We start from the raw sequence: 27,255 nt of genomic DNA on the forward strand, positions 1-27,255 counted from the left end.
CTTTAGTGGGCAATGTTGTGTTTTGTGGGGCTATACTGACCTCAGAGTTTTCAGTTGAACATTTCCTGTGTCTTTGCTCCTACCATTTTTCTATCTAAAATATGTTTAATTTATCTCATTACAGACTGATTGACAGATGAATCATTGCTCATGTATCGTCTAACCCAATTTTAATATTGATTTTTGTTTTCTGTTACAGGTCCCGCTAAAAGTGCAGCTGCAAAGAAGCCCGATGAGCTGGAGCTGCGACCTTTGTATCTGGATGCCCAATCGACGACACCGATGGTACGGGGGGCGCTGATTCAAGGGGCGCTGGGCGCTGTGTTACGTAACAATCCCACATAGCCGAGATATCAATTAACCATGCGTTGCCGGTTCTGACGTGAAATAATAGACGTGATAAAATAGACGTGAAACTCCACATTCCACAATGGACCAATTTTTGAGCAGGAGGTCGTAAAACGACGGGATGTAGGTTCTCAGATAGATATAGGTAACAGAGGTTTTAACAAAGTTACGGTAAAAAGTGTGTGCCGTTTGTGTGCATTCTAAGTTGACGGCCTCGTCCAGGATGACCCCATTGTGCCTCATCCACATAATGGGGCACATGGATCAGCCCGGTGAGCCAGAGACACTATACCACAATTCTGCACCAGCCATTGTCTCATGCAGGTTCTCTGGGACTCTTGGGCCGTGATCATTAGATGCTTACTTTGCCTCTGCTTTATTTGTTCTCCTCTGGTTGCTGCATTAGTTCATTAATTGTGCATTGTGTCTGTTTTTTCCAGGACCCACGAGTGATGGACGCCATGTTGCCCTATTTGACTGGTTGCTATGGCAACCCTCACTCGCGGACGCACGCCTACGGCTGGGAGAGTGAGGCCGCCGTGGAGAAGGCCCGCGCGGTGAGTGTTATGCGTCCTGCTCGCCGACTCGCCCGGCCGGCCGCCGGTTGTGCGCCGTCACCGCTGTTTGAACAGTCACGCCGGGCCAGTGTATGACACCGTCACCGCTGTTACAACAGTCACGCTCGGCCAGCCTCGGTTTTCGACAGTTCTGTTTGAACTGGTCCAGTGCCGTCGGCTCCGCGGTTAAGGACTCGCGTGACTCAGTGTTATTTGTGGTGCCAAATTACTGCGATAGTGACTGGAGGGCTAACGTATCCTCCATACTGACCTCGTTTACTTAGAAAGCTCGTGAAATGCATAAACTATGTCGGAAGCATTTTAGTTTATTTTTCGCCTCAGGTAAACGGTTTGGTCGTCAGAGGTCATGAGATTCACCGGCAGTTATTTGAGTATGTCGCCTTTAAGTTACGATTTTCCTCTGCTCGCGCGGTAGATGGTGGCCGACCTGGTGGGAGCCGACCCGAAGGAGATCATCTTCACCTCCGGCGCCACCGAGTCTAACAACATCGCCGTCAAGGGCGTCGCCAAGTTCTACCGCTCCAAGAAGAACCACGTCATCACCACTCAGACGGTAATTTACACCTTGCAGTGTTTCATGCTGCGTGGTTGATTTGAGGATGTCCGGTTGCGGGCTCGGTATCTCTCCTTGGTGAGCTGGGTATTTCCCCTTTTGCGATGCAAGTGTTTGGGTGACGTGATGTTTTGGTTTTCACTAGGATACGACTGCAGTGTTTTTGCGCAATGGCCACATCCCTTGTGAAATGAATAAGTCCCCAGCTGTCATATGGGTACCTCCCCTCTTTCATTCTTCCGTATGATGCCATCTTATGTGCTGACACGTGGCACATCCCCGTGACGTGCCCGTACCCACCCTCCATGACCCCCCTGTGTCCCCGACCAGGAGCACAAGTGTGTACTGGACTCGTGTCGACACCTGGAGATGGAGGGTTTTCGCGTCACCTACCTGCCCGTGCAGTCGAACGGGCTGGTGGAGCTGTCGCAGCTGGAGCGGGCCATCACGCCGCAGACCGTCCTCTGCTCCGTGATGACTGTTAACAACGAGATCGGCGTCCGGCAGCCGGTCGAGGACATCGGTACGACACGACGTGTCTGTCTCTTCAATGTGCTGTCTACCACCATAGACATTATTACATACATTAGTAATAATATAGTCAATGACAATGGTATATCCTAATATAACAGTAGTACGCCAGTCTGTCCTGCTGTTTTCACATCTCTGTACCATCGGTCTCTGTTAGGCGCTCAATGACCCCGCCGTCGACGTGTCAAGAGACCCCAAACAAACAAACAAACAAACAAACAAACAAACAAACAAATAAACCAGTAGTATGTCCCGCCGTTGTGTGCGCCTTCGTCAGTCGTCAATCGCCACGAATCACGACTGACACTCTGTGTGGCCTGGTTCGCTCACCCCTTCTGCACTCTACAGGCCGCATCTGTCGCGAGCACAAAGTCTTCTTCCACACGGACGCTGCCCAGGCCGTCGGAAAGATCCCGGTCGACGTGAACGACATGAACATCGATCTGATGTCCATCAGCGGCCACAAGATTTACGGCCCCAAAGGTGCGTCATGTCGGGGATGTCGGGTGACCGAGTGAGTCTGGTGGGTACTCTACTCACTTAGGCTGGTCTCAGAGCGGCGCTGTTGGTGAACGGAATCTAGCTGTGGTTTAGGTTAGGGAAACCTGGTGATGCTTTGGACTACGTTCGCTTGTTGGGCTGGTAATAAGAAGCGTTTTCGTGATAGCTCTGGCGTTGTCGTTGTCTACATCATAGTCAGGGGAAGGAGGCCCAATTTTTGGGCCGAATAACGCAAAATTGGGTAGAGCTTAGCAAAGGGTGGTTTCTGGGACAAAAATGACCGCTGAACCCGAATCTGACCGGTGCGCACCTCTAACTAATGTTGCACCACTTCCAGAGCACGTGCAACTGCGTGGTTCTCCTTCCCCTGACTATCAGTGTCTGAATTTTGCTACTTTCTCACTGCAGTATACGCGGTACGATCGTTTTCCACAGCCTGTCGCTTCGTTTCCACCCTTCCGCACTGTCCGCCGCCTCTGAGCGCGCGCCTTGGACTGCCTGACCTGTTTTGCGGCCTGTGTACTGTGCGTGTCTTATCTCGCCTCGGCCGAAGCCCGGTCCCCTCTCCCTGGACCCGGGTCGTCAACCGCGCCACGACTCGGGTCTCCTCCCACCCCTCTGCCCCTCCCTCCCTCCTCGTGCTGGCCATCCTCCGCTCCCTCTATTCGCGCCCCAAATCAAGCTAATAGGTGGGCCCTGTTACTGATTAGGGTGTCTCATACCGTACGCTCCCCAGATCTGTTGTCCAGTATTGGCTGTTAATGGCCGTCTGCACCCAAATCGCGTTATCATTCATATCATGATCGATAACAAGACGCCAAACTGCTCAAGTTGGGTTTGATTCGCATTGTTACAGTGCCAACGTTTTTCGACTCCATTGTGTTCACATCTCTTGGTATCCTTTGTTTATTTTTTGTCTGCTTGTGTTGTATACGTTTCTGAGTTAGCTTGTCCGTTAGTCTGTGTGCCTCTGTTGACCATCCATTGACCATCCATTGACCGTCCGTTGACCGTCTGCTGACCGTCCATTGACCGTCCGTTAACCATCCATTGACCATCCGCTGATCATCCCTCCACCCTCCGCCAGGTGTGGGCGCCCTGTACGTGCGGCGCCGTCCGCGCGTCCGTCTGGAGGCGATCCAGTCTGGCGGCGGTCAGGAGCGCGGTATGCGTTCAGGGACCGTGCCCACGCCGCTGGTGGTGGGTCTGGGCGCTGCCTGTGAGCTGGCCAAACAGGAGATGGAGGTGAGAGGCTGGGCGGCCGCCCCCCCCCCCCGCGGTCCCTGGTCCCCGCTCGACCCGCGCCAGCTGTCCTTTCATCGGTCTTTTCGCTGCCGTCTCACTTTAGTTAGCGGCTCCTCCGAGCGGCCTGCTGTCCCCCAGCCCCGGCCGCGCCAGCCGTCTGTCTGCCCGTCCCACGACTGTGACTCGCACACTAAAGTGAAGCTCGCGTCTTCCTTACGTCTGGTGTGGGTCGGTCGGCCGTCTTTGCACAGCAGTTTACAGTGGCTGTGCTGCGAACTTTCTCAGTGGCCATCAGTGACTTGTGTCCCCATAGGTCAGCCCCACAGGTCATATCTAGACCATGAGGTCAGTGTACCTCCCCGCGCTGCAGTGATGGAACTTGATGTCACTTCCGCCAATAATACTGCTATGAAAGTCGATATTCAGCTGATACGGACTGGGCAGGAATTGAGCTGAAATTTCCGGCCGTCGTAGAATACCCTCCCCCTACCCTACCCTACCCTGCCCTGCCCTGCCCGTCGCTGCCCTGCCCTGCCACTTCCATCCCCTGCGCTTTCTCCTGCCCTGTCCAGCCCAGCCCCTCCCTTCTCCTGCCCTGTCCAGCCCAGCCCCTCCCCTCTCCTGCCCTGTCCAGCCAAGCCCCTCCCCCTCCTGTCCTGTCCAGCCCAGCCCCTCCCCTCTCCTGCCCTGTCCAGCCAAGCCCCTCCCTTCCCCTGCCCAGCCATGAGAGACTGCGCCGACGCCGTCGAATTCAGAGTGCGTCAATTCAGCGGTAGATAAGGCCGGGTTACTGACCGACTGGAGCCGCTATCGACCACACACCGGTTCGAGAACTGGCGGTCCAGGTCGCGACGATTCACCTAGAGTTCACCGTCGCATACAGCTGCAGAATTTACGCTGCTCTCTAAGAATGTGCTAGATTCGCACCCTCATCGATGTGGTGGAGTTATATGATTCGAGGCCACTGCGAGGTCCATTTTGAACAATGGAAAAATGGCTACAAGGCGAAGTATGTTAGCAGGATATTAAATCTTAAAGCTCTTTTACAGAATATCTGATTAGTTCACTTAAACTAGCTAACTCGCAATGGGTTGTAAGTCCCGGAATGCCACGGGTTGCTGGAAGGAGCGTCAAAGGAAGCGGAACCGGATATGATGCTGTTCCGCCGCCGGAGCTGGGCATCTGTTCCCCTGTTGCGGTGCCGGACGTGATGTTACCCCTGTGGTTGTTGAAACCGGTTATGATGCTGTCCCTGCGGCCGGAACCGGCTAGGTATGATGCTGTCTTTGCGGCCGGAACCGGTGCCCACTCGTTGGCTTGGGTGGTCAGACGTATGTAAGGCTGTGACACACGGACGGACAAATAGGTAGAGGAAGAGAAACAGAAACATGTACCGGTAGAGATCAGCCTTTAATATGGCAGTGCGAACTGTAGCCTCTATGTCAGCAAATGAAAATTCACATACATAGATTGTGGCATATAACTAATACTGCCATTGGTTTCATTTTCTCTTTCTTTATTCAAGCAAGCAGCCATGAATGAAGTTAAACACACGGTTGAGTATCACATACAAACTTTCACAAATGGTACTCATTCTGGCATTTGATGATTCGAAGATGATGACAATAACACAGAGCTAGGTTGGCGAGCCTCACTGTCGCAGAGTGTAGTCCGCCGCCGTACCGGTCGGATGATGTAATGCGGAGCCGTGCGGACCGGGGACGGACGTCCACCGGTGCCAGCGCTGCGCTCCCGTGTGTCAGGCCAGCGCGCGTCTGAGGCCGACCGCTACTGCCAGCTGAGCGACGATCCCGGCGGCCACGGAGAGCCGGCCGGCCGCCGAGTCGGGTAGGGTCCGCAGCCGCCCACCTCCACACTCCTCTTGGTAGAACTCGGCGACCCGGCGCTCCTCCTCGCCTCCCGCGCACTGGGCCGTCTCGGCGAACGGCGGCGACTCGGTCAGCCAGGGGCGCAGCAGCTCGCACCGGCACTGCAGCCTGGTACCAGTCACCTGGTCGGGGCGCGGTGCCGGTGTCACCGGAGCCGCTGCGGCGCCCTCCACCAGGTTATCGGTAAACTGGAGCGCGCTGGGCACGCCAGTGGTGAAGTGTAGCAGTCCGGTGGTGCTGCTGCTGTCTGGCGCCATACGGAAGGTGTTGTTGATGAAGGTCAGATCGGCGGGCGGCAGGAGGTCCGGAGGGGGCGCCGAGTCCTGCAGCACCGCCTCTGCCTCCGCCTCCGCCACAGTGCTGCCCGTCCAGCGCAGCTCCACGAGCCCGACCGTGGAGAGCGCCGCCCGCCGCAGATGCGCCACGTGCGAGTCGACCACGTGCACCAGCACGCCGCCCACGTGCGCCCCGGCGGACCACTCGTCCACGTGGGACCGCAGCAGGCGCAGACCGGCCAGCGGACTGTCGGCTGAGGACGTGCCGACCGGCAGCTGGAAGGCCCCCCGCGCGATACGGCCCACACGAGAGTCGGTGATTCGTACCTCAGGCGCCACCAGGGTCTGGTGGAACGCTCCGGCGGCGATCTCTCCGATCTCCACGCTGTCGAAGGTGGCGTTCACGGACAGCCGCTGAGAGAACAGGGCGCCGGTGATTCTCGGCACGGAGACCCGCTCGAAGTGCGCCTCCACGCTGCTGAACCGGAGCGCTCCCGGCCGTCCGCCGTCCGGCCGCTCCGGCAGCACCAGGTGGTCCGTGTCGCGCACCTCCAGTGAGATGGAGGAGAAGCGGGAGTCGGCGGCGGTCAGCAGCTCGGCAGAGAGACGCACCGCGCGGCGACAGCCGAGCAGCGCGATCTGGAGACCGTCGGCGGCGCGGCCGGCCGGCGGCAGCAGCTGTGGCGTCAGAACCACATCCTGCGGGCGGCGCAAACGGCGTCACACAGTCGTACAGTGTCACAAGGCAATACAGTGTCACACAGTAGTATATACAGTGTCACACAGCAGCTGCGGCGTCAGGACCACCTCCTGGAGCGGCGTAAACGGCGTCACACAGTCGCACAGTGTCACGCAACAGCTGCGGGATCACATAGCAATTATACAGTGTCACACAATAGTACAATGTCACACAGCAGCTGCGGCGTCAGAACCACCTCCTAGAGCCGGTGCAAACGGCGTCACGTTCAGCGGGCCGGCACAAACAACGTCACGTTCATCATTACGGTATTACACATAGCTGCATTGCAGTGTCACACATACCACTAAACGGACATGCCATTACAGTGTCACACATAGCCCGACAACGCCAGCGTTGTAGGCGGAGCTTAGTGATGTCATTTTTCATTGGAAATGTCAGAGAATGGCATTGTGAGCAGGCGCGCACACAGGATTTTTGAATGGGGGGGGGCACGACCTTCGAACTGGGCCCCCCATGCCGAAGGGCCCCCCCCCCAAAAAAAAAAATACGGCCCACGGGGCTATATTTCGGTTGGTTTGAAGCTTGAGCAATTGGTTTGTCAATGCATGGTAAAACAATTATTTCGGTACCAGCTTAGTTTTCAAAACATATATATTTTTATGCTAGGCTGTTTTTTCTCAAATGCGACTGAGAGCCGGTACATATACCTAATCATCTAATTTATTACGTAAAACATTTCATTAATAAACATTTTTGCAGGTCCCTCAGAAATCAGCCCCGGGCAGCGACTGACTGCCGGCCGGCCGACCGGCCCCGGGTGGCTAGAAGCAGGGGCCGGTCACTGTTTGGCCCAGATGTGTAGGAGCGGGAGCAGCACTCCTTTTTCACGTATATTCGCATATTTTTTTAGGCACATCGACATGAAATGTGATTATATCTGATACGATGCGGGATCACAGACTAGAGATCCAGCTTATAACTTATATTTAATGCTTAACCAATGAATCAAATCAACAGGACTATGTACGATGCATGTCGGACACGTACCCAGAATTTCGCCCAAGAGGGGGTCACCTGCTGGTCACCTGACCCCGGACCCGCGAGTCACCCGGGCGCCCGGGGTCAGCTCAGGCAAGGATGTACCCAGGACCTTTCGATGGGAGGAGGGAGGCACGGTGGGTCCAGTCTCACTGGCAGACGGGTCTCTTTAAAACGGTCTTTGCATGAGAAAATGTGGAAAATTGGCAAGCAAAAGTCTCATTTATGCCCGAGGAGTGTGCCTAATGTACACTAATGCCTAATTTACATGGTATTTTACGAGCGAGCGAAGCGAGCGAGCTCCTCAGAGTCACCGGTGTGTGACGCGTTCAGAGGTGCCAGTGAAAGGCCGTCAGATGCGCTGGTGTTGGGTCCTCACAGGCGCCGTTGCGGGGTCTTAGGGCTTAGAGACACTGGTGGGGCCATCATTGGCATGTGTGTGGCCCTGCAAAATGGCCTGCAAGTGGAAAGTGGCCCGTCATAGGCTGGCAAGGACACTCGGAGGCTGGTAAGAGGCCCTCAGAGTCACTGGAACGTGGCCCTCAGAGGCGTCGGTGTGGGGACTTTCAGAGCCGCCGATGTAGGCCCTTAAGATGCGCTGGTGGGGGTCCCTTGGAGGTGGGGCGAGGGGCCTCGCAGTTGCCGTTGTGGGTGCCTTTAGAAACACTGGTGTGGACCGTGTGTCTATCACAGACGGATGTGGAGCCATAACAGCCAATCCCTCGTTGGCCGTTACTACTTAGGGCCCTGAGCGGCCGGCGAGGTCTCTCAGAAACCGGCATTGGGCCTTTATGAAGAAAATTGTGGCTACATAGGAGCCAATAACGTCCCCCCACAAGCCCTGTGGTGTCCTTCCGAGTTGAAGTGCGGCCAGCGCGAACCCTCTGCTACCAACTGGCGCCGCAGGGCCCCTCGGTTTCGAAGGAACCCTAAACCCGAGAACGGGCACGTACCCCTTCGCTCCCTTGCTATGTCACTGAATCCAAGTGATGGGACCCTTTAGGTAATCAGGGGCGTTTCAGATGACCAGGGGTTTTCAATTGATCAGGGGCCCACCAGGTGACCATGGGCCCCTCTGGTAACCAGGCGCCCCTTAAGTAACCAGGGACCTCATCAATAACCAGGGCCCCTCAGTAAACGGGGGCCACTCAGGTAAGTGTAGGAGTCCCGCAGATAACCAGGGCCGGCAAGGTTTCTCAGGTCCGTTTTTTGACAAGGCTCTTATTGACTCAGGTGCGAGCCCTTTGCCATCAGCAGAGGGCCCTTTCAAGCTTTTTGAGGGCCGTTTAACGTCTCTGGAGTTCCCATTGAGGCCTTCTAAGGGCCCTTTGAGCAGTCGAGGGGCCTTTCAGGCCTTTTGAGGGTCTCTTGACGTCAGCTGAGGACCGTTGGACGCCAGCTGAGGATCGTTTTTGGGCCTTCTGATGGCCATTAAGGTCGTTCTCCACGGTACATGTTTTGCGCGTTTTTAATGACGTTTTAACGCTTTTTTGATGTTTTGCGAGTTTTTCATGATCGGGCGTTGATCTGTACCATTAAATTACACTGTGCCATCTCCACGGCGGAAGATTTGTCAAAAATCGAAAAACGCGTGGCTTCATAAAATCAAAAAACTGCAAAACTCGTAAAACGCGTCAGGTTGTGTCATGCAAAACTCGTAAAACCTTTAAAAAACGCAAAACTCTCATTTGTAAAAACGCTCGATTTTATCCAAACATTTGGATCGAATGAAAGTTTTCCGGTTTTTGACAAGGCTAAGAAGGCAATTCTTCTGCTATTAATACCATTTTACGGTGAAATGGATGCAATGGAAAGTGTGGAAAGCGATGAAACGCAATTTGATTCAGCCAATGATCATGGCAAGTACTCAGACAACCATACCAATAACTTCTGTTGCTATTGCGACGATGTGGATGTCAAATAATCCCATAGTGAGTCTATGGATAACAGTTATTACGATATCAGATCATTTCAGATAATTGATAATTAGGTAACTGATGTCATAGCGGTGATAACAATAGGGTAACGTGATGATACCCCTATAACTATCTTTACAGCGAAAATCGAGGGGTTAAAAGAAGCCGTGCGCCAGATACCTGCCCTGTGGGACAAGAGGGCCACGGCATACAGCGCACGAAGGGCGGAGAAAGATGTTCTTTCTCTGAAATTGAAATTGTTCTGAAATTGTAATTGTTCTCATTAGACTGACAAACTAAAACCGTAAAAAGTGAAAAACTCGCAAAACTCGCAAAAGCGTCTGTTAAAAAGCGAAAAAAGCGCAAAACTCTCGTTTGCTAAAACGCGTAAAAACCGAAAATGTTTACACGTGGAGACAGTACTTTAGACGCCAATGGATGACCCTCTGACACCAACTGGGGCCCTCTGACACCAGAGGCCTGTTTCACTAAAAACTTGCGATTACAAGTGTTTGAACTTTACAATTCATAAGTATTTTTGCAAACTATGTAAAATCGGATTTCACTAAACTTCATCATCAGCGGCACCTCCGATAAAAAGAGTTTGCAAAAAAACTTGTAAACAGTAAAAATGTTTTTAATCAAGAACTACAACATGTTACAGATATTGCTTCTTCTTATCAAATTATGTCTAGTATTCATGTCAAAAGATGCATGAATAAATTATAAATAATGATGCTGTTTCTAAATGGTATAAATGATAGTTCACAATATTTTATTATTGAAAGAAAATAACACCCAAAACATTTGACAGCAGAAGACTGTTGAATGCAATTATGGCGCACGAATAACAAAACATGACGATATTTATTTATTGCTCGTAGCTGGTTCATAGGGATTGTGGTAAGTAAAAAAGAGCATATAATGATTCCAAGGGCTCCGCCACGGACTTTTGGTTGGGGGGGACGGTCTGCTCTTCGCCCATCGCCCTAGTGTCTCCTCTAAACCTAGGGTACCCCCAAATCCAGTTTTCTCATCGGATTTAGGCCACATGTTTTTCGTCATAGCCCTGATACGATGATTTTTAACTAAAAAAAAAAAATAATAATAGAGAAATGATAGGCCATCTGACCTATGCAATATTACCCAATATTAGATTGCACCTTTATGATATTGACACATCAGACAGAAAAAAAAACTTGAAAAAACAAACTTCAATTTTTTAATGGTATCTGGCTCATAGTTTTGCGCTGAATCTGAATCCATTTTTAGCATTTGGCGAAGGTCGGGTCAGTTTAGGTGAGATCAACAAGTGCGTGTCCCGCCGGCTATTCAAAGAAGGTGTCAACGACCACAGACAGCTTCGTAACATGTTGCATTGGTACCAAAACTACTTCTCAATGTTCATATGTATGCTTAATTCGACATCATTTCCAAAAAGTTTCCTATAAAAGGAAACGCGGCGGGCGCGTTTCGGCGGTGGGCGCGGCGAGGCGCTGGGGCTGCCTCGCCGCGGCCACCACTCAGCGCTCCTCGCTGCTGCCGGTATCGCCCCTGCACATGAACTAATTCGGTCGGCATGCTTCCGAGCTGCAAGTGGTGCTCTGCGGTCCGAACACCGTCTCCAGCAGGCATTCCTCTCGGGCCTGACGAAGTTGGCCATGTGCCCCGATTTGCTTGGCGACTCTCTTCTTCTCCAACTGTCCCGCATGTGCAGAAACGACTTCTCTGCCGTGCTCGAGGCAGCTGCCGGACGGTCGTGCAGTCACAGGGTAACGCCATCGCGCGCCCCAGACGGACTGGCAGATAGCATCCGCTTCTTGATGAGGGACAACAGCCAAGCTTCGCGTCGCCTACTACGACTGCTGACCTGCTGCGTCCCACCGGGGGCCGTAACCCCTGTGACCTAAGCTCCTTGCTGACACATGACGGTTTTGTCATTTCTGATGATTGTTTGTTATCAGCTGTCGGGAATTTGCCAATGTTTGGTGCAAAATAAATATAAATGAATAACATGCATAACTCGAAAAAGTGAACCAAAGTCATCTAACGGTAATGACCTTGACCTGATATTCACGTGACCTTGACACGTACCATAATGCATGTGTCTACCGTCATTTCGCATGTTGGCTCGGTTTTATGACATAACAAGTCTGGAAACGTATCGTATAGATAATGTGCGCTAACATACACCGAATCGGTGTTTCGGCCTGACATGGTCTGGAAAAATAGGCCACAGGCCCAAAAGTCATGGTCCATGGGGGTTAGGATCACGAAATTTTCAGAGGATGTGTAAAATTCCCGGGAAATATAATAGTTTCGTGACGATAAACCACTTTTTACGCGAGTTACTTGCGAAGAACTGAGGGGTGGGTCAATCCGACCCACCATAAGAACGAGGGTTAACCTGTCAAACACTGGAAACAAACAGCTTCTCTCATCCTACAGTTCTGCGATATTCTTATTTGACCGATGGAAGTTTCAAGAACGAACGCTTTTACCCGAAAGAATAATCTCCGTATTGAGCGTTGATTGAGAGATCCTTATCTGATACACCTACTGGATTACCTGCTGGATATACCTACTGGATTCATCATCGGAATGGAACGTGTGATTGCGAACATTCGTCAGTAGACTCACGTTGATATACCTAACGCGAAAACGCCTGTCGATATGGTCTGCTAAAAAACTGAAATCCGTGGCCCCCATAACAGAAAAAGACTAAAAGCACAGCGACAATATAGTTATCGACGACAGTTTTTTTCTTCGGAGATTTTTTGCACCTATGTTCTGTATTCGGTGCCAGGAACAAGAGTCGATTTATCTACCAGCGGGAGAGCCGATTATTGGGGGGGACAAAAGATAGTATATCCCACCCAACATTTTGGTTGGGGGGGACATGTCCCACCCGTCCCCCCCGGTGGCGGAGCCCTTGAATGATTCAGCATATCATATTTGTTTTAAATAATTGATTGCTTTGCATCATTGCACAAAAATTAATAAAATTCCGAACGTAAGAGCCACTGGAATTTCGTGTTTGTAACTACAACGTTTTCTTTCAAGTTTTTGGTCTTCGTGAAACAGAAAGTATGCGATTTCGATGTTTCTTTCAAACTTTTTTCTTGTAAAAAAGTTGGTAAATTTTAAACTCAAAATTAATGCTCGGAGGTTTCGTGAAATCCAAATTTCAAATGTTGGTAAATATTTCTTTTAAACTCAAGTTTTTTCTTTGTAATTACACACTTTATTTGTTAGTGAAACAGGCCTCAGCTGTTTAGGCGACGGCGGCGGCGGCGGCGGCAATACGCTAGCGGCAGCTATGCGCATTAAGTCGGAATTAATATTAAATTAATTCTTATATTGAGCTAGGCAAAACACATATTATTTGATCAGTTCCGCCAGCAAAACTGGGCCAAGACCCAGCCGCTATTTCTTTATTTAAACATTCTCGTGAATGACATCATAATGAGACCTCACTCTCGGAGGTACCGATTTTAGCAATCGGCCGAACATCCTCCCTCCCCGTGGAGCAACGTATGCTCCACCTAGCTATCACACAGTCACAGTCACCTTCACATCACACTCTAGTCAGATCACACACTAGTCATTACTCCGCCGTAGGGGGCAGAGGCGCATGATGAGCCGGGCGTAAGTGCGGTAACGATTCTGACCTCCACAGTCCGCACATGTCCATCGCGGCCGGGATGAGTCCGCTCCACCCGTGCCCGAGGTAAGTGTCCGCGGGGCTCGTGGTGTCCAGCACCAGCACCACGTTACCATCTTTGAAATCTGGCCTTACGTCGTACCGCTTGTGCAGTATGTTGAGATTGGAGGAGCATCTCTCGCAGAAATCTCTTCCATGTCTTGCTGAAAACTCTCTGAGTGTGGCGCCATCTCCGTCTTGGAAAAGCAGCTTCTTTTCCTGTAGCTGAGAAGCCAAGGCACTGTCTATTTGACCGACCAGAAGGTGATTTGGTGCCAGGGAACTGTCGACCCTCGGATCGGAGCTCGGATACGTAAGCGGAGGCGAGTTCAGAAGGCTTTCGATCTCTGCTAGGACAGGCCGGTCCGCCTTCTGCAATCTTCCTCCCATGGTCATGACACCAGACTCTGACATGAGTGGCAGCAGCTCACTTAGTTTGCTGTAATTGTGGAGATCTCGTTTTGCTGCAAGGGACGTCTTTGCCTCGCCGAAGTCTTCTTTTCGTGCGTGCTTTAGCCGGAGTTTCTGTGCCTTCTCAAGTTCCAGAGCCGTCAGTTGTCCTTTCAAGCGGTTGGCTTTTGCAGTGCGGCAGTTCCGCGCGAATCTTTGGACCCAAGCGGTGACGGCTGTCAGGTGACTCCAGCTCGAGGAGGCGCCTGGCTGGAGCCTGGAGGAGGGGCTCGGCAGACTTCGCTGAGGACGACATAACCACCTTCTTCTCTTCTTTCTTGGCGTCTTCGGAGGCAGAAAAGACTGGTGTTTTGAGCCAGCCCTCCGATGGCCGATGCAGAGAAGCTGGGCCGTTTATCCAGCGATTTTCAGCTTTCATTCCTCTGACGCTGAGGCCACTTGAGCAGTCGTCTTCACCAGCAGGATTCTTCAGTCCCGAAACATGTCTGGACTGACTTGAACATGTCTTCGAGTTAAGGCTGCTACTGTTGAGTTGGGCAGCAGAATTCGTTACGATGCTTACGATGACGATCGTTAGGATCGTTATGATCGTTTCAATGTTCGTCTGCCTGACTCCTCTCACGACGGGGAAATGAGGCCAGGCGGGTCCATTGCAATCGTTCTCCTTTCCTTCCACCAACCTCTCATAACCTTTCCCCAAACTTTCTCTCTTTTTCTCTTTATACTTTTTGATCATGTTCGGTTTACACTCGGGGCTTTTCTCCAGCGAGCCGATACGAGCGAGCGCCGCTTTTCTGTTGTCCGGCAGAGTGGGTCCATCTCCTTTCCACGGTATGCCGATTTTGTACCGGTACCCATCAAAACGAAGCGGCTGGTCCGCTTTCTTGTCAGCGGTTTGCTCTTCTGGTGACAGGATCTTGTTTCGCTCTGTTTCGTTCCCACTCACTGTAGCATCGTCTACTTCCAAAAAGCTTCTCAGCACAATTTCAGGGCTTTCTTCTACTGCTGAGGCGCGGGCTGTTACACGGTTCATAACGTCAGCTGACCCGACCGGGCCAACACAGACCCAGCCCAGAGGCGTTAGCTCTGCGACTGGCGACTGAGAAGGCCCGCTTCGCCTCTCGAGTACGTGGTGCAGCTCGGGGTAATCACTGCCGATGAGTAACTCGACAACATTCGGGATGGGCGGCTCCATGAATGGAATCTGGCTGAGGTGAGTCCATCTTCTTTTTTCGTTCGCCCAGTTCGTCACCTTCATCCCGCCACACACAACTGGAATAGTCCAGGCCTGGACCACTCCGACGAAATCGTCCTGTCCTGCGGGTCCTAGCTCTAGCCCTACTTCAGTAGTGCTCTGCTGCATCACATTTCCTCCCAGAGTTGTAATGTTGATGCTCCTTGGGTCCCACTGCGCTCCTAAGGCTCGAGCAACGTCTTCAGAAAGGTAAGTGGTGTCTGAGCCACCGTCAAGGAAGGCGTTCACCACCATTTCTTTACCATGGTGCTTTATCCGTACCGGTAAGGTCCGCAGTGCTACGGCGTTAAAAGTACCCCCCTGTATGCCGCCCAGTGTGCCGGCTGCCGTTCGAGATGGTGTCGTGGCGTCACCGATCTGCCGTTCGTCACAGAGGAGCGGGTGATGCGGCCTTCCGCACCCACAGCGGCGGCTTTGACGACAGTCAGCGGAACGATGACTTCTTTTTAGACACGAGAAGCAAAGTTTGCTCTCTTTAGCAATGCTCCAGCGTCCTTCCATATCTTGATCCAGGAAGACCTTGCACTTCTCCAGCTGATGATCTCCATTCTTGCATATGCTGCAACTAGCGCTTATTTTGACGGCGAACGTGCGTTTCCGAGGGCTCTGATTGGTTCGTCCGACCGCTTCATCACTCCGTCGGCTGTCGGCTGTCGGCTGTGACTTCCTGTAAGTCTCGCTTAGCAGACTGGCTTCGGCCCGGCGCTGCAACCACGGCTCCAGTGTCACCAGATTACAGGCCTGTTCGGAGGAGACACACATCTCGAAGAATGCATCTCGGTCTTTGGAAGACAGCTTAGCCACTACTTCTCTGAGAAGGGTATCGGAATAAATGTTGCTTGTATCCCCGATGTTGCGTAATTTGTTCAAGGATGATGTAACCGCATCTGCAAACTCTCTAAGGCCGTGTGCCGATCCACTGCTGGACAGGCCTTGCAGTGCTCGGAGGCGCTTGAGGCTGTCTTGGATCAGGCGATCTCTGCCGCCGAAGCGCCGCTCCAAAATCAAGAGGGCCGAGACATAGTCTGCCTCGGAGAAGGCCAGACCACCGATGGCGTTTAGAGCAGCGCCACGGAGCTTGTCTTTTAGACGGAGCATCTTCTCCATTGCCGACATGTTCGGGTTATTGGCTACCAAGACTTTAAATGCGGCGATAAATTCAGGGTATGCGCAAGGATCTCCATCAAAAGGTAGCATCTTAACGGGCTCGAGATTGGGAAGGACAACAGAAGGCTGCGAACTTTTCAGATAGTTTTGAGCCCGCCCTAAACTGGACCTCTCCAGTGCCTCTAACTGAGCCCACGATTCGAGCTCCGTCTCCAGTGTCTCTTCACTCACCTCCGCTAAGAGCTTTTCATAGCTCTCTGTCAGTGTGGCTTTCTTTTGCTTCACGCTGTCTAAGTAGACTTTTACTTCTTCCCTGCTCTTTTCTTCTATGATCGAGCGTCTAGTTCTGTTAAACTTCTAGTTAACATTGCTTTCTTGGCTCTTACTTGCTTTTGCAACCTGGCTTCCATGGTGCTATTTCGTTCTTGGCTGGTCTTATCGAGATCCGGCCCGGAGGACCATTTGTTTAGGCGACGGCGGCGGCGGCGGCGGCAATACGCTAGCGGCAGCTATGCGCATTAAGTCGGAATTAATATTAAATTAATTCTTATATTGAGCTAGGCAAAACACATATTATTTGATCAGTTCCGCCAGCAAAACTGGGCCAAGACCACTGAACTCTAATATATACTGGAAGGAGCATTGGTGACTTGTTTTTGTCTATCGACTTCCGCCATGTTGTGTATACCAGACATATAAATTGCATGTACGGTAGCAGAGGTGCAGTTTAGTGAGAGGTACACTACTCAAAAGTGCTGCTGCTTCATGCTTGCAGTTTGATTGCAGTGATCAACTTTTCAAGACTTTGGTATACACAACATGGCGGAAATCGTTAGACATTCTGGCCCATATACGGCCAAGGCGAGTGCCTCCCCCTGGCCAAGACCCAGCCGCTATTTCTTTATTTAAACATTCTCGTGAATGACATCATAATGAGACCTCACTCTCGGAGGTACCGATTTTAGCAATCGGCCGAACACCAGCTAAGGGCACTTTAAGTTTGACGCTAGCTCAGGGCCCTCTGACATTAGCTGGGGGGCCCTCTGACGCTAGCTCAAGGCCCTTTGACGCTCTTTAAGGCCTTCTGAGGGCCCCTTGAGATCTTCTTAGGGCCCCTTGAGGCTTTTTGAGGGTCGCTTGACGCCAACTGAGGACCGTTTGAGGCCTTCTGATGGCCATTTGGCGCCAGCTGGGGGCCATCTGGCACCAGCTGGGGGCCCTCTGTCACCAGCTAAGGACCCTTTAGAGCCTTCGGAGAGCCATTTGACGCAAGGGCATGGCCCTATGACGCCAGCTCAGGGACCTTTGACACCCTTTAAGGCCTTCTGACGTCCGTTTGACGTTAGCCGAGGGCCCTTTGAGGCTATCTGAGGGCCCTTTAAGGCCATCTGAGAGTCCTTTGAGGTCATCTGAGGGCTCCTTAAGGCCATCTGAGGGCCCTTTGACACCATCTAAGGGCCCTTTGACACCAGATGAGGGCCCTATGACGCTAACTGAGGGCCCTTCGAGGCCATCTGAGGGCCTTTTGAGACCATCTGAGGGCCCTTTAAGGCCATTTGAGGGCCCGTTGTACACGGTCTTCGGTGGTCTAAGGATTAGTTAGAGGCCCATTTGAGGCGGCCTTCGGCCGCCTCAAATGGGCCTCTTCCTTCGAGTTGGGCCCCCCAACTCGAATGGGGGGGGGGGCACGGGCCCGTGTGCCCCCCCCCCCTTGTGTGCGCCCTTGATTGTGAGGATGGGTGATTTTTTTTAAGGATTATTTTAAGGGTGATTTTTTCCAGCAATGCTGCAAGGACGTCGAAAAAATATCCTGTGTCCTATGTGTCCTGTGTCGAATCCTAGCTGCTGCTAATGGCAGCGGGAGATACTGCAGCACTTTCAAAGCCTCCAATCCTCCCTGGCCCTGTCACCCCACACAGCCTTACCACCTGTCCCTGCCGTCCGCGGTGCACCTGTCCCTGCGGGCTCACCTGTCCCTGTGGGGCTCACCTGTCCGGCCGGGAAGGTATCGTCGGGACAGCCGCACGTCACTGTCCAGTGGCCGGCGCTGCTGGTGCTGCAGAAACAGGACGGCGCCGGAGGGGCGAAGGGGCGCGAGCAGCGCGGTGTCACCTCCAGGGCAGCGCGCTGGCCGAGAGCACCCAGCGCCAGCGCAAACAACAGCGCCGCTGAAAAGCATAACAACGGAGTCAAAACGGGCGCAGGGTGTGGACGGGGTAGTGTGATTTTTACCAACCAAATTTGGTTTTTGAAACCGACCAAATACCATGGCCGCTGAGGGTCCGACGACCAGCGCCAATAGGAGGTCTCATTCTTTTTCAAAAGTTATTGTACGAAGACCGGTAGACTTGTCTGTATGTCTGCACATGAAACCGATGCTGGGTCGCCTATGTAAAAGTCTGGTATTCTGTCCCTACGTCAGATGGCTGTTCTCCACTGCCAAGGACGACGGCACGGGGGGACCGCAGGCGTCCGGGTCTGTACGAGTATCTCAGTCATTGACCCTTATTTCGACCTGTGGCTCGGTCAGGTCTGTGTGTTTTCCTGTCAGATCGGTCACTTTATGGGCGCAAAATGAACTTGTAGTCGGCGCGCCCTAAAGCCCCAATAACCAAACAGACAAACTCAGATCGGCCACTTTCGGTCAGATCGACCTGTTTTCCCGTCTGTGGCTTGATCAGATCCATCTGTGAAACCCAGTCCAGCCAGCCCAGTCGGTGAAACCGTTCAATCGGTTCAAGTGTGCGGTGCAGATCATTGCCCTCTTACCTGTTACCACTGAACGTGCCGACATGACAGAGATCCCTGTGTGCCGCACGGCCGGTCCCACACCGCCGCTGCCCTGTGCACCACTGCTCCGTCTCCGGCGCAGAGCTTCCGTGCGGCCCTCTCATCCTCTCCCCCTCTCTCCCTCCTCCCGTCGCCATCTCTTCCTTCCCCTCTTCCGCTGCAGCTGCTGTCTTTGATGTTACATATCGACATTTCACATTGTGGCTCCACATACCCCTCCCAGCCGATAGGGGTTCTGTGAATTACCCACGCTGGCGTCGCTCTGGAAAAGGCTTTCGCAACCTTTATGCGGCCCGTGACACATAGCCTATAGAAATCTTAATAATTGCATAACGCATGCACTGGGCAGTGGGCGTCCCTTAGCCTATAATGTTGGTAGTTAGGAGCTCTGTAAAATACGCTCAGCCTAGGCGCTCTATAATCCGCTACCTACGACTGAAAACTGAAACTGAAAGCTGCCTCGGCCTTTGAATTAGGCAATGATCAAAATGTGTACTGTGTACAGACGTTGCACCGCTTGCCACGAGATTGTTCCTTACCCCTTCGTCGTAACCACAGTACAGTTGTACTGTCCAAGACTCTAAAGTAAGGTCGTCCGACTGTCTTATGTCTTTCCCTCTGTAGAAACTGTTTTTATCATCCCTTCATAGTTGTCCCCCTCGTTTCACTGCCGTTCCTATCCTCTTTCTTCCGTCCCTTCCTCTGTGACGCCCGTCTCTCTATGTCTAACACCCCCCCCCCTCGTTACATCCGTACCTTAGTCTGACGCCCCCCCCCCCCCCTCGTTCTGACGTCAGTACGACGACCGGCGTGTGCGGGAGCTCTCTGACCGGCTGGTGGAGCGGATCCGGCGCGAGCTGCCAGACGTGATTCGGAACGGCGACGACCGGCACACGTACCCGGGCTGCGTGAACCTCTCCTTCGCCTACGTGGAGGGTGAGTGGATGTCTGACAGCCGGGGCTACGGCTGGCACCGGTTGGCACTGGTCGGACTGGGGAGATACGGGGGTGGGGTGGGGGTTCAAAATGCAAACGACATGAAGTGCTAAAAATTCAACAAGCGTAATACGTCTGTTCTTTATAGTATCTTGAATATGCACAATGCACATTAGCATGGATAATGCGCGCTATGTTATCGGCTTGCACCTCGTGATGGCATGTGTGAACTGTGATAGTCTGTGCGCCTGCGTTACGTGATGGCCCGTGCGCTGCACTGTGTGCCATCGCCGCTCCGCTGTGACGTACCTCCGCCCTCTGCCCCCCTGCCGCAGGGGAGAGCCTGCTGATGGCGCTCAAAGACGTGGCGCTGTCCTCTGGCAGCGCGTGCACCAGCGCCTCGCTGGAGCCCAGCTATGTACTGCGTGCTATCGGCGCTGACGAGGACCTCGCTCACTCGAGTATCAGGTGAGGGTAGCTGCTGTAGAGGTCAGAGGGCCCGCTCTATAAATATCAGGTGAGGACGGCTGCTGTATAGGCGCGCACTCGAATATCAGGTGAGGACAGTTGCTATAGAGGCGCTGGTCCAGCCGGTGGGCGGCCGTCGGGTCTACTGTTCACAATCGGTTCTGGACGGTCATCACCCACAGAATCGTGGTACCAAGCGCCCTATTGCTGCTTACCGAACTTCTCTTATCAGTGGTGAGGTAGGGTGATGGCAGGAGGAACAGCTGCTCAACTTGATCTTATCACCTCGAGCTAGTAATCGTGCCCCCTCTCCCGAATATCCTCTGGATTCTGAGAGCTGCCACAAAGCTCTCACCTTGTGTGTGGACCCGCGGAACTCGGGTTCGTCTCTGACTATGTTACGAAGACCGTGGTCCTGGCTCCTTCCCTTGTGTGACCGTCTTTAAGCATGTAAGACCGTGACACTGACGCCGACAGCGGCTGTCGGCAGGTTCGGGATCGGTCGGTTCACCACGGAGGAGGAGATTGACTACACGGCCGACAAGTGTATCCAGGAGGTGCGCAGACTGCGAGACATGAGGTGAGTGAGAGGCAGAGACTGGTGGCCTGTGGCAGTGAAGGACTGGTCAATGTGTGTGGAACTGGGGCTGTCGAAGGATGTGGTTAGTACCCCGAAGGATGTTAGTTACGTTTAACCTTTAAGTCGTGTATGGGGTTGGCGGGATTGGCGCTTCAGAGTCGCCGCCTGCTGAACCACCACATCTCCCTCAGTACGGTTCCCTGATCACTAAATGGCTCTCCCCTCACCCTCACTGTTCCCTGGATTCCGCCACAGCCTCCATTACCACCAGTGACTCACGTTTGCCCCTCCCCGCGGTGTGTTCCAGCCCGCTGTGGGAAATGGTGCAGGACGGTATCGACCTCAAGTCCATCAAGTGGTCCCAGCACTGATCCCTGGTCACCCCCACCACGAGTGTGTGGTGATCCAGGTCCGTGGCTGTGGCTGTCTCAGTGGAGAGGACCCTCCGCGTGCGAGGCCAAACAGGACAGGCTGCAGCGTCCATCGCCTACTCAGTCACATGTCGAGTGCTCGAACAATGTGTGAATGGTAGTCTGGGTCCATGTGATAATCGATGAATCTGTTGATGCAGACGTGACTATGCCGTTTAAAAATGTTTAATTTGAAAGCAATAATCATTGTCCTTCGCTGTCAGCTCTTCAAACAAGTTGCTAAATAGTATTTTTTTTTCTGAATGATAATAGTACCAGCTGTGTACCAATAGGGTTTTGTTTCAGCAATAGGAATGCATGGTTTGCAGTGACATGTAACTTTTTGATGAGTTGCCATATCGATGTTTTATTGACTTAACACGCGCAGTGGAAGGGGGGGCGGATTTCGCCCACCCCTCCTGTTTTTCGCCAATAACTCGCGCCGCAAACATGATATTAATGTGAAATTTTGGCTACCTGTCCAGAATTGAATTGCGGATCTTCTCGTGCAAGAAATAAGAAAATCGGTTCACAACTTTTTTAGTAACAGCGGTGTAAAGTCAAACATCCTGCCGCCGCGGCGGCGCGGCGGCCGGCGCTAGCCGTTACGCGCCGCCTGAATTGTAGACTGTGCCGCGGCGGGACGGTTCCGTCTTTACATCGCGCTCCTTACCGCTGATTATATTCGATTCGCGTAAAATTTTGTGAAAAGACTAAGAAATGTACAGGCAATCTCATGGTCAAAGAATTTTGAAAATCGGCCGGTAACAACTTGAGTTATGAGTGTGTAAACACAAAATTGTGATTGCCGCGTTTCCCGCGTCGGCCGATCCCGCTTCAGCCGGCGATATCTTACTCTTAGCACTTAGCAGGCTTCTAGCTGCCATATTTATTGTTGGATTAACTAGAAATTCACCATACATACTCACAAATGTACGTTCTTTCGTATAGTGAAAGACAAAAGAAAATCGGCCGGTAACTTTTTGAGTTATCGGCGTGTAAGCGCAAAAAAAGTCGCTAATATGGCAGATTTGACCACATTTGACCTCATTTGACCTTGAAGATATTGACCTAGGGTCATGAAATTCACACACAACAGAGTTCCCCAAGGCCTACACCTACCCTCCAAATTTCGTCTTTCTAGCTCCAGTGGGAGCTGAGATCCTAGGGGGGGGGGGGCGACATCCGCCCCCCCCCTTCCACGCATATTTACGTCTGGACAACGAGTTGCGGGGAAAAGTGCTGATTTTGTTGCAGTTTTAGGAGCCGGTGATTAGGCTGGATTTTTTGGTTACTTTTTCGTTCCGATTCATGTATTTCATAGTGTTTGGCTTTTGAATATTTTAGTTCTTTCAGATAAATATTACTTGCCTTACAACTTTTGTAAAAACGTTTCATTTTTTATAAGTCGACGTTCAGAGTCCTAAAAATACATCAGCACTACAATCACTGTAAACAAACAAATGGAGCACCACTTGGCTCTGTTCCAAGGCCATTTTTTAGTTTATCTGGTGGTTTTCTTACTCTTGTACGTCGTTTTGTTGGATGTTTTGAATATTGACTTATATCATATTTAAGAAGCATGTTGACTGAAAACAATCCGAAGTATCCAGGAGGCTGACAGAGGTCCTGACTCCTGAGCAATATCAATATCAAGTTGAACAAGTTATGAAATTTTGGTTGATAAACGCAAGGTGATCGGGCTCATATATCAGCAAGAAAAAGTAAAATTAAAAGAGCTTATTGGCCAAAAACAAGCTATAATATTGCAGACCTTGGAGCAATACCTACTGAAGAGCACGCTGAGCAGGATCATGCCAGAAAATGTTGACTGATGAGCGCATATTGATGTATTGGTATGGATATTGAATGATAACTTACAACAGCAAGATAAATTAGTGCTAACTTTCAAGTTAAAAATCTAGAATGAATGGACTTGGGCAGCTTAGATGCTTCATGCTATGCAGATTGTAATGTGCATCAGGTACTCAGTGTCTGACAAATGAAACATGCGATCATTCCATTGCTACTGGAGGAGAAAGCTTGGATCACTAAATCCACTTTATGTTGATTTTGATGTTAATCATCAATGTATTTCTTGAAAAAAGGATTGTAGTAGAATTGTCAATGTGACAATCCATGCAACGATGTGATCATATAATGTGTTCATAGTCATTTGTGATAGTGATTATTGGTCCAATATACAATGGCAAAGCTTTCAGTCTCAGCGTTTCTTCCTGTGGATGGCCAGCAGTGACTCAGAGCTTAGAAGTATTGGTTTTCTTCACAGGGCTGGGATAAAAAGTACTGAGGGTAATCTTCCACCAAGGAACTCTACTTTGACATGGTATGAGATGTAGGCACACGCACAAGTAGGTAGGTGCTTAGTTCCTATAGTCGGTAGTTGTGTATGTTTAGTCGGGTTAGCTTAGATTAGATTGTTAGTTTTTTAATTTGCCAAGTGTCCATAAAAATGTGACCTGAGCAATGAGCATACTCCTGACTAACCTGACAGCTGACCTAACCTCAATCATCACACATATTTGCAGCCTACCCAAGACCTGCATAGCAGTAGCACTCAGTTATAGGTAGGTACTCACCCTAACTCAATCTTACCTGCTAACCTTCAACTTGCCAAAAGTTAGCTCACATTGCCAAGCTGCATCCAGGGAAACAGTCAACTGAGGAACTGGCTCATTGGGTGGCTGGTGTGAGTCTGTGCATTTAAAGTGTTTCTTCTCTGAAGCTGCTCTGCACTGCTGTATGTCATGTTAGATGCTCAGAAAATGTGGGAAATGATTACTAAGCTACTTTAGTGCTTTGTTAATGCTCAAGACATGAACAAGTACAGATCCTGCAGGGTACAGCTATGAGTTAGGTGCTAGGTGAGTATGTTATGTGAATGTGCTGTTCCCTGTTTGACCATAGTAAGTATACAAACAAGCACAGGGTCACAGTTATATTCAATCTCCACATAAACATACAACAAAAACGGCCATATGGCCTAACTCCGAACACACCACAGATAACTTAAGCCTTTGCAGGCACAAAAATGTTTTGATTAACAGGACAGGTATACAATATATCTTCTGTCCTTGGGGGATCTTGCTGCCAAGTTGAGGTACGATGACTTAACTTCAGGATTGATCAACCTTTTCTTAGCCACTGCTTATATGTGAGAAAGACCAAATGCTTGTTTGTTTTGATTTACAGGACATGTATACAATATATGTATCCTCTGTCCTTGGGGGATCTTGCTGCCAAGTTGAGGTACGATGACTGAATCTTCAGGATTGATCAACCTTTTCTTAGCCACTGCTTAAATCAATATATGAGAGACCAAATGCTTGTTTGTAAACTGCGTTGAAAATTTAATGATCCACCTTCAATTCTGACATGAAGGCACAAATGAAATCTCCTTTTCGAATACACATAGCAAAATATTTAATAAATTTTAGTGGATGGACAAGAGCAATTAGCATAGCTTCCCCTCAAGTTAACTTCTTGTTCTGGCATTGATGAATTACACTGACACTTATTCGCTTCATATTTTGTAACAAACGCGCTAAAACTGCAATATAACAGCACTATATGCTTCTTGACAAAATGCAATAGAAGTAAAAATTTAGCCCTGATGGCATTCATTCTTGGTAAAAACGTAATTACAAAATATTTTGTAGTAACTATTAAATCCCGGCCGAAAACAGTCCACGGTTTAAAAAAGAATCATTCCAATGAAGGTCCATTCTTGCGGTCCTGAAATCGCCACTATTTCCGGCCTCTCCAACGCAACTCGTTGTCCAGACGTAAATATGCCCCTTCCACTGGGCGTAGTACTCGCAAGTCGCAACCCTTCCACTACGCGTGTTAAGAATTGCAACGTTTTAAACGGCACCCGATATGCTCACGATCACAGTCGAATAATTGTTTCATCTTTGCGTAAACCAATAGTCCTACCGACATGCTATATTTCATTACGTGTTTGTTCGTCATGTAGACAGCGCTACCGATGAGGCAACGAGGTGGGTCCGTACTTGTGTAGTACGCCGAGTGGGCCTTTGTGCATTGTTATGTAGTTCTAACGGCCAGTGCTATACCTCTGACCCAACTTTGGCAGTAGCTTTGCCTTTCCTGCGCTATCCGGTATCATTGTACGTATATCAAGCTGAATGATATCTCGCTTACGCTGTTTGTGGAGAGATCATGAATGTTTTTAGTGGAATGTTTTGGTAAACACCTCTAAATTCTTGCTGAGAAAAGATTAAACTATTGGTCTTCTGAGAAGTGTAAATACACACATCTTTCAGTGCTACGCCTTTTCAACTCCGCACAGTTAATTGATAGTTGATTTAAAGAAAGCCTTATTACAAAAATTCCTTTTTGCATATACTGTACAGCGCTTTTGTATGGACATTAGACAATGTCCCGTTTGATTCGTTGTGTTGTATTATACCGTGTTGTGATCACCTGACGCCGGATTCATCACCCACTGGAATCGGGCGCTCGGCTCTGCTCAGTCCACGCTCTCTGAGTGTTCAGCGATGCTTGTGTCAATACATATTACACATAAGCATTATACAATCTATTTTTCTAAGATAAGTCTCCAGTTGCTTATATACCTAATGGATTGCAAGTATCGTCTTGTGAAGCGATCGGTTGCGTTCCGTCTGTTTAGTTTATCAGTTAAAAACCCGAAGCACTTTATGCTGATTCAATGGACTTTGTGAAGTATGGCCTTGCGTTGTACCTGTTAACTACGTGCCAACGACGAGGGTGGGGTTCTTACGTAAAACTACCATGGCAATTAAATCCCTGGGGCTAGCTCGATGGTCCAGTACCAATGAGGTACTGGACTTTACCCACTCTCTTTTCCTTCATGCGGATCGACGGTCCCTCGTCGGAAGTGCGTAGTTGGTTGGCACTTGGACCCAGGGTCCAAGTCCGTTTGATCCAATACAGGGCCTGTATTAACGACATTCTGAGCACCCGGAGACTGGAGGGGCCGCGCCGAGCGGCAGGCAACTGAGCTGACGCGGCGCCCCACCGGCCGATTCGGCGGGACTGGTCGACCATCGGTAACGCATTTACACAATCATTGGTCATTGACGGCAAATTGACGTCCGCCGTCGACGACACACGCGCCGGCGACATTCATCGAGCAGCGAACACACACAAAACAAACAAAAAGCAGTACAAAAACGAACTGTCGCCTTGTCCTGAGAGAGTCGCGCGGCCGGCGGGGGTCACAGGCCGCCGCTGGCCCACGGGTCCGGCTGCAGCAGGTCGCGGACCGCCTCCGGGTCGTTGAGCAGCTTCAGGTCGCTGGCGCCGGCCGCGCCGCCAAAGCCGTGCTCCATGTCCTCGTCGCTGTCCTCCGAACTGCTGGTGACAGCGGCGCCCTCGGCCGGCTCTGGCTGCGGCGCCCGGCCGCGGCGGAGTGCCTCCAGCGGCAGTGGCGCCGGCGCCGGGCTGACCAGCGGCACTGCAGCGGCACAGACAGGGCACAGTCAGTGGTGGGCAGGCGGGGCGGACACAGAGGGCACTGTCAATGGTACGGAGAGGCGGGGCGGATAACAGGTTAGGCGGGGATAGTCAGAGGTGGGGAGGCGGGGCGGACAGGCGAGGAACGGCAGATAAGGGAGGTGCAAGGAATCAGACAGATGCCCGTGCCCTAGGCAGTAGGCAATGGACAACTCTACTGTAATCAACAACCCCGATGCGCGGTGAGGATCCTCCAGGAAATAGCGGCAAATTTCACCAGCCGTTTTCCAAGCAAATTACATACATGACAATTGTCTGCAGCAGGTTATCATATTGACACAAAATAATGGAAAACCCCTGTTAGTTCAATCAAGTACCGTTAAGTACCGTCCGTCAAGTACAAGTACTGTTAGTCTAAACACCCTGCACAAGCTCAGGATGTCTGAAGGTATTTCTTATGCTGGTGAAGAGTCCGGGCTGGTAAAACCCGACCCCAGTCCCTGCGGCAGCGTATGCTCAGTCACAGCTGCAGCCAGTAGT

General features: G+C 51.1%; 4 protein-coding genes across 8 annotated transcripts in view; 1 reads left to right on the forward strand and 3 right to left on the reverse strand.

The window, feature by feature from the left end:
• LOC122384453 (cysteine desulfurase, mitochondrial-like) overlaps positions 1-25,810 on the forward strand; it is a 39,507-nt gene extending 13,697 nt beyond the window's left edge. For all 4 annotated transcript variants that reach the window (XM_043371873.1, XM_043371856.1, XM_043371865.1 and 1 more), the window contains exons 3-13: positions 200-285; positions 789-905; positions 1,342-1,479; positions 1,810-2,002; positions 2,359-2,493; positions 3,599-3,756; positions 19,638-19,776; positions 20,112-20,244; positions 20,735-20,824; positions 21,132-21,609; positions 25,102-25,810. In XM_043371873.1, the coding sequence (XP_043227808.1) occupies positions 200-285; positions 789-905; positions 1,342-1,479; positions 1,810-2,002; positions 2,359-2,493; positions 3,599-3,756; positions 19,638-19,776; positions 20,112-20,244; positions 20,735-20,824; positions 21,132-21,195 (1,253 nt within the window). In that variant the 3' untranslated portion in view covers positions 21,196-21,609; positions 25,102-25,810. The remainder of the gene's footprint in view (positions 1-199; positions 286-788; positions 906-1,341; positions 1,480-1,809; positions 2,003-2,358; positions 2,494-3,598; positions 3,757-19,637; positions 19,777-20,111; positions 20,245-20,734; positions 20,825-21,131; positions 21,610-25,101) is intronic.
• Positions 5,256-18,929, reverse strand: LOC122384471. Its single transcript, XM_043371887.1, has 3 exons — positions 18,820-18,929; positions 18,040-18,218; positions 5,256-6,619 (listed from the first exon to the last, which is right to left on the reverse strand). The coding sequence occupies exons 1-3, from the start codon at positions 18,842-18,844 to the stop codon at positions 5,516-5,518; spliced, it is 1,308 nt and encodes a 435-aa protein (XP_043227822.1). The 5' UTR covers positions 18,845-18,929; the 3' UTR covers positions 5,256-5,515.
• On the reverse strand, positions 12,976-16,366 carry LOC122384480. The gene is made up of 2 exons (XM_043371899.1): positions 15,486-16,366; positions 12,976-13,732 (listed from the first exon to the last, which is right to left on the reverse strand). Exons 1-2 carry the CDS (start codon positions 16,138-16,140, stop codon positions 13,182-13,184), a joined length of 1,206 nt encoding a protein of 401 aa, XP_043227834.1. The 5' UTR covers positions 16,141-16,366; the 3' UTR covers positions 12,976-13,181.
• LOC122384437 overlaps positions 25,802-27,255 on the reverse strand; it is a 44,271-nt gene continuing 42,817 nt past the window's right edge. For both annotated transcript variants that reach the window (XM_043371829.1, XM_043371822.1), the window contains exon 33: positions 25,802-26,716. In XM_043371829.1, the coding sequence (XP_043227764.1) occupies positions 26,478-26,716 (239 nt within the window). In that variant the 3' untranslated portion in view covers positions 25,802-26,477. The remainder of the gene's footprint in view (positions 26,717-27,255) is intronic.

This window comes from Amphibalanus amphitrite, unplaced genomic scaffold, assembly GCF_019059575.1.
Source record: "Amphibalanus amphitrite isolate SeventyFive unplaced genomic scaffold, NRLGWU_Aamphi_draft 000014F_arrow, whole genome shotgun sequence".
Lineage (NCBI taxonomy): Eukaryota > Metazoa > Arthropoda > Thecostraca > Balanomorpha > Balanidae > Amphibalanus > Amphibalanus amphitrite.

What these genes read in the sequence shown, in the direction of transcription:
- LOC122384480 (XM_043371899.1), bottom strand. Translation starts at nt 16,140, where the DNA reads ATGCTACCTTTTGATGGAGATCCTTGCGCATACCCTGAATTTATCGCC. An exon ending in CAGCATATGCAAGAATGGAG is followed by an intron (nt 13,733 to 15,485) that starts ATCATCAGCTGG and finishes CAGCAAAACGAG; the next exon opens with ATCTCCACAATTACAGCAAA.
- LOC122384471 (XM_043371887.1), bottom strand. Translation starts at nt 18,844, where the DNA reads ATGTCGGCACGTTCAGTGGTAACAG. An exon ending in GGCACGTTCAGTGGTAACAG is followed by an intron (nt 18,219 to 18,819) that starts GTAAGAGGGCAA and finishes TATGCTTTTCAG; the next exon opens with CGGCGCTGTTGTTTGCGCTG. An exon ending in ATACCTTCCCGGCCGGACAG is followed by an intron (nt 6,620 to 18,039) that starts GTGAGCCCCACA and finishes CGCCGCCCGCAG; the next exon opens with GATGTGGTTCTGACGCCACA.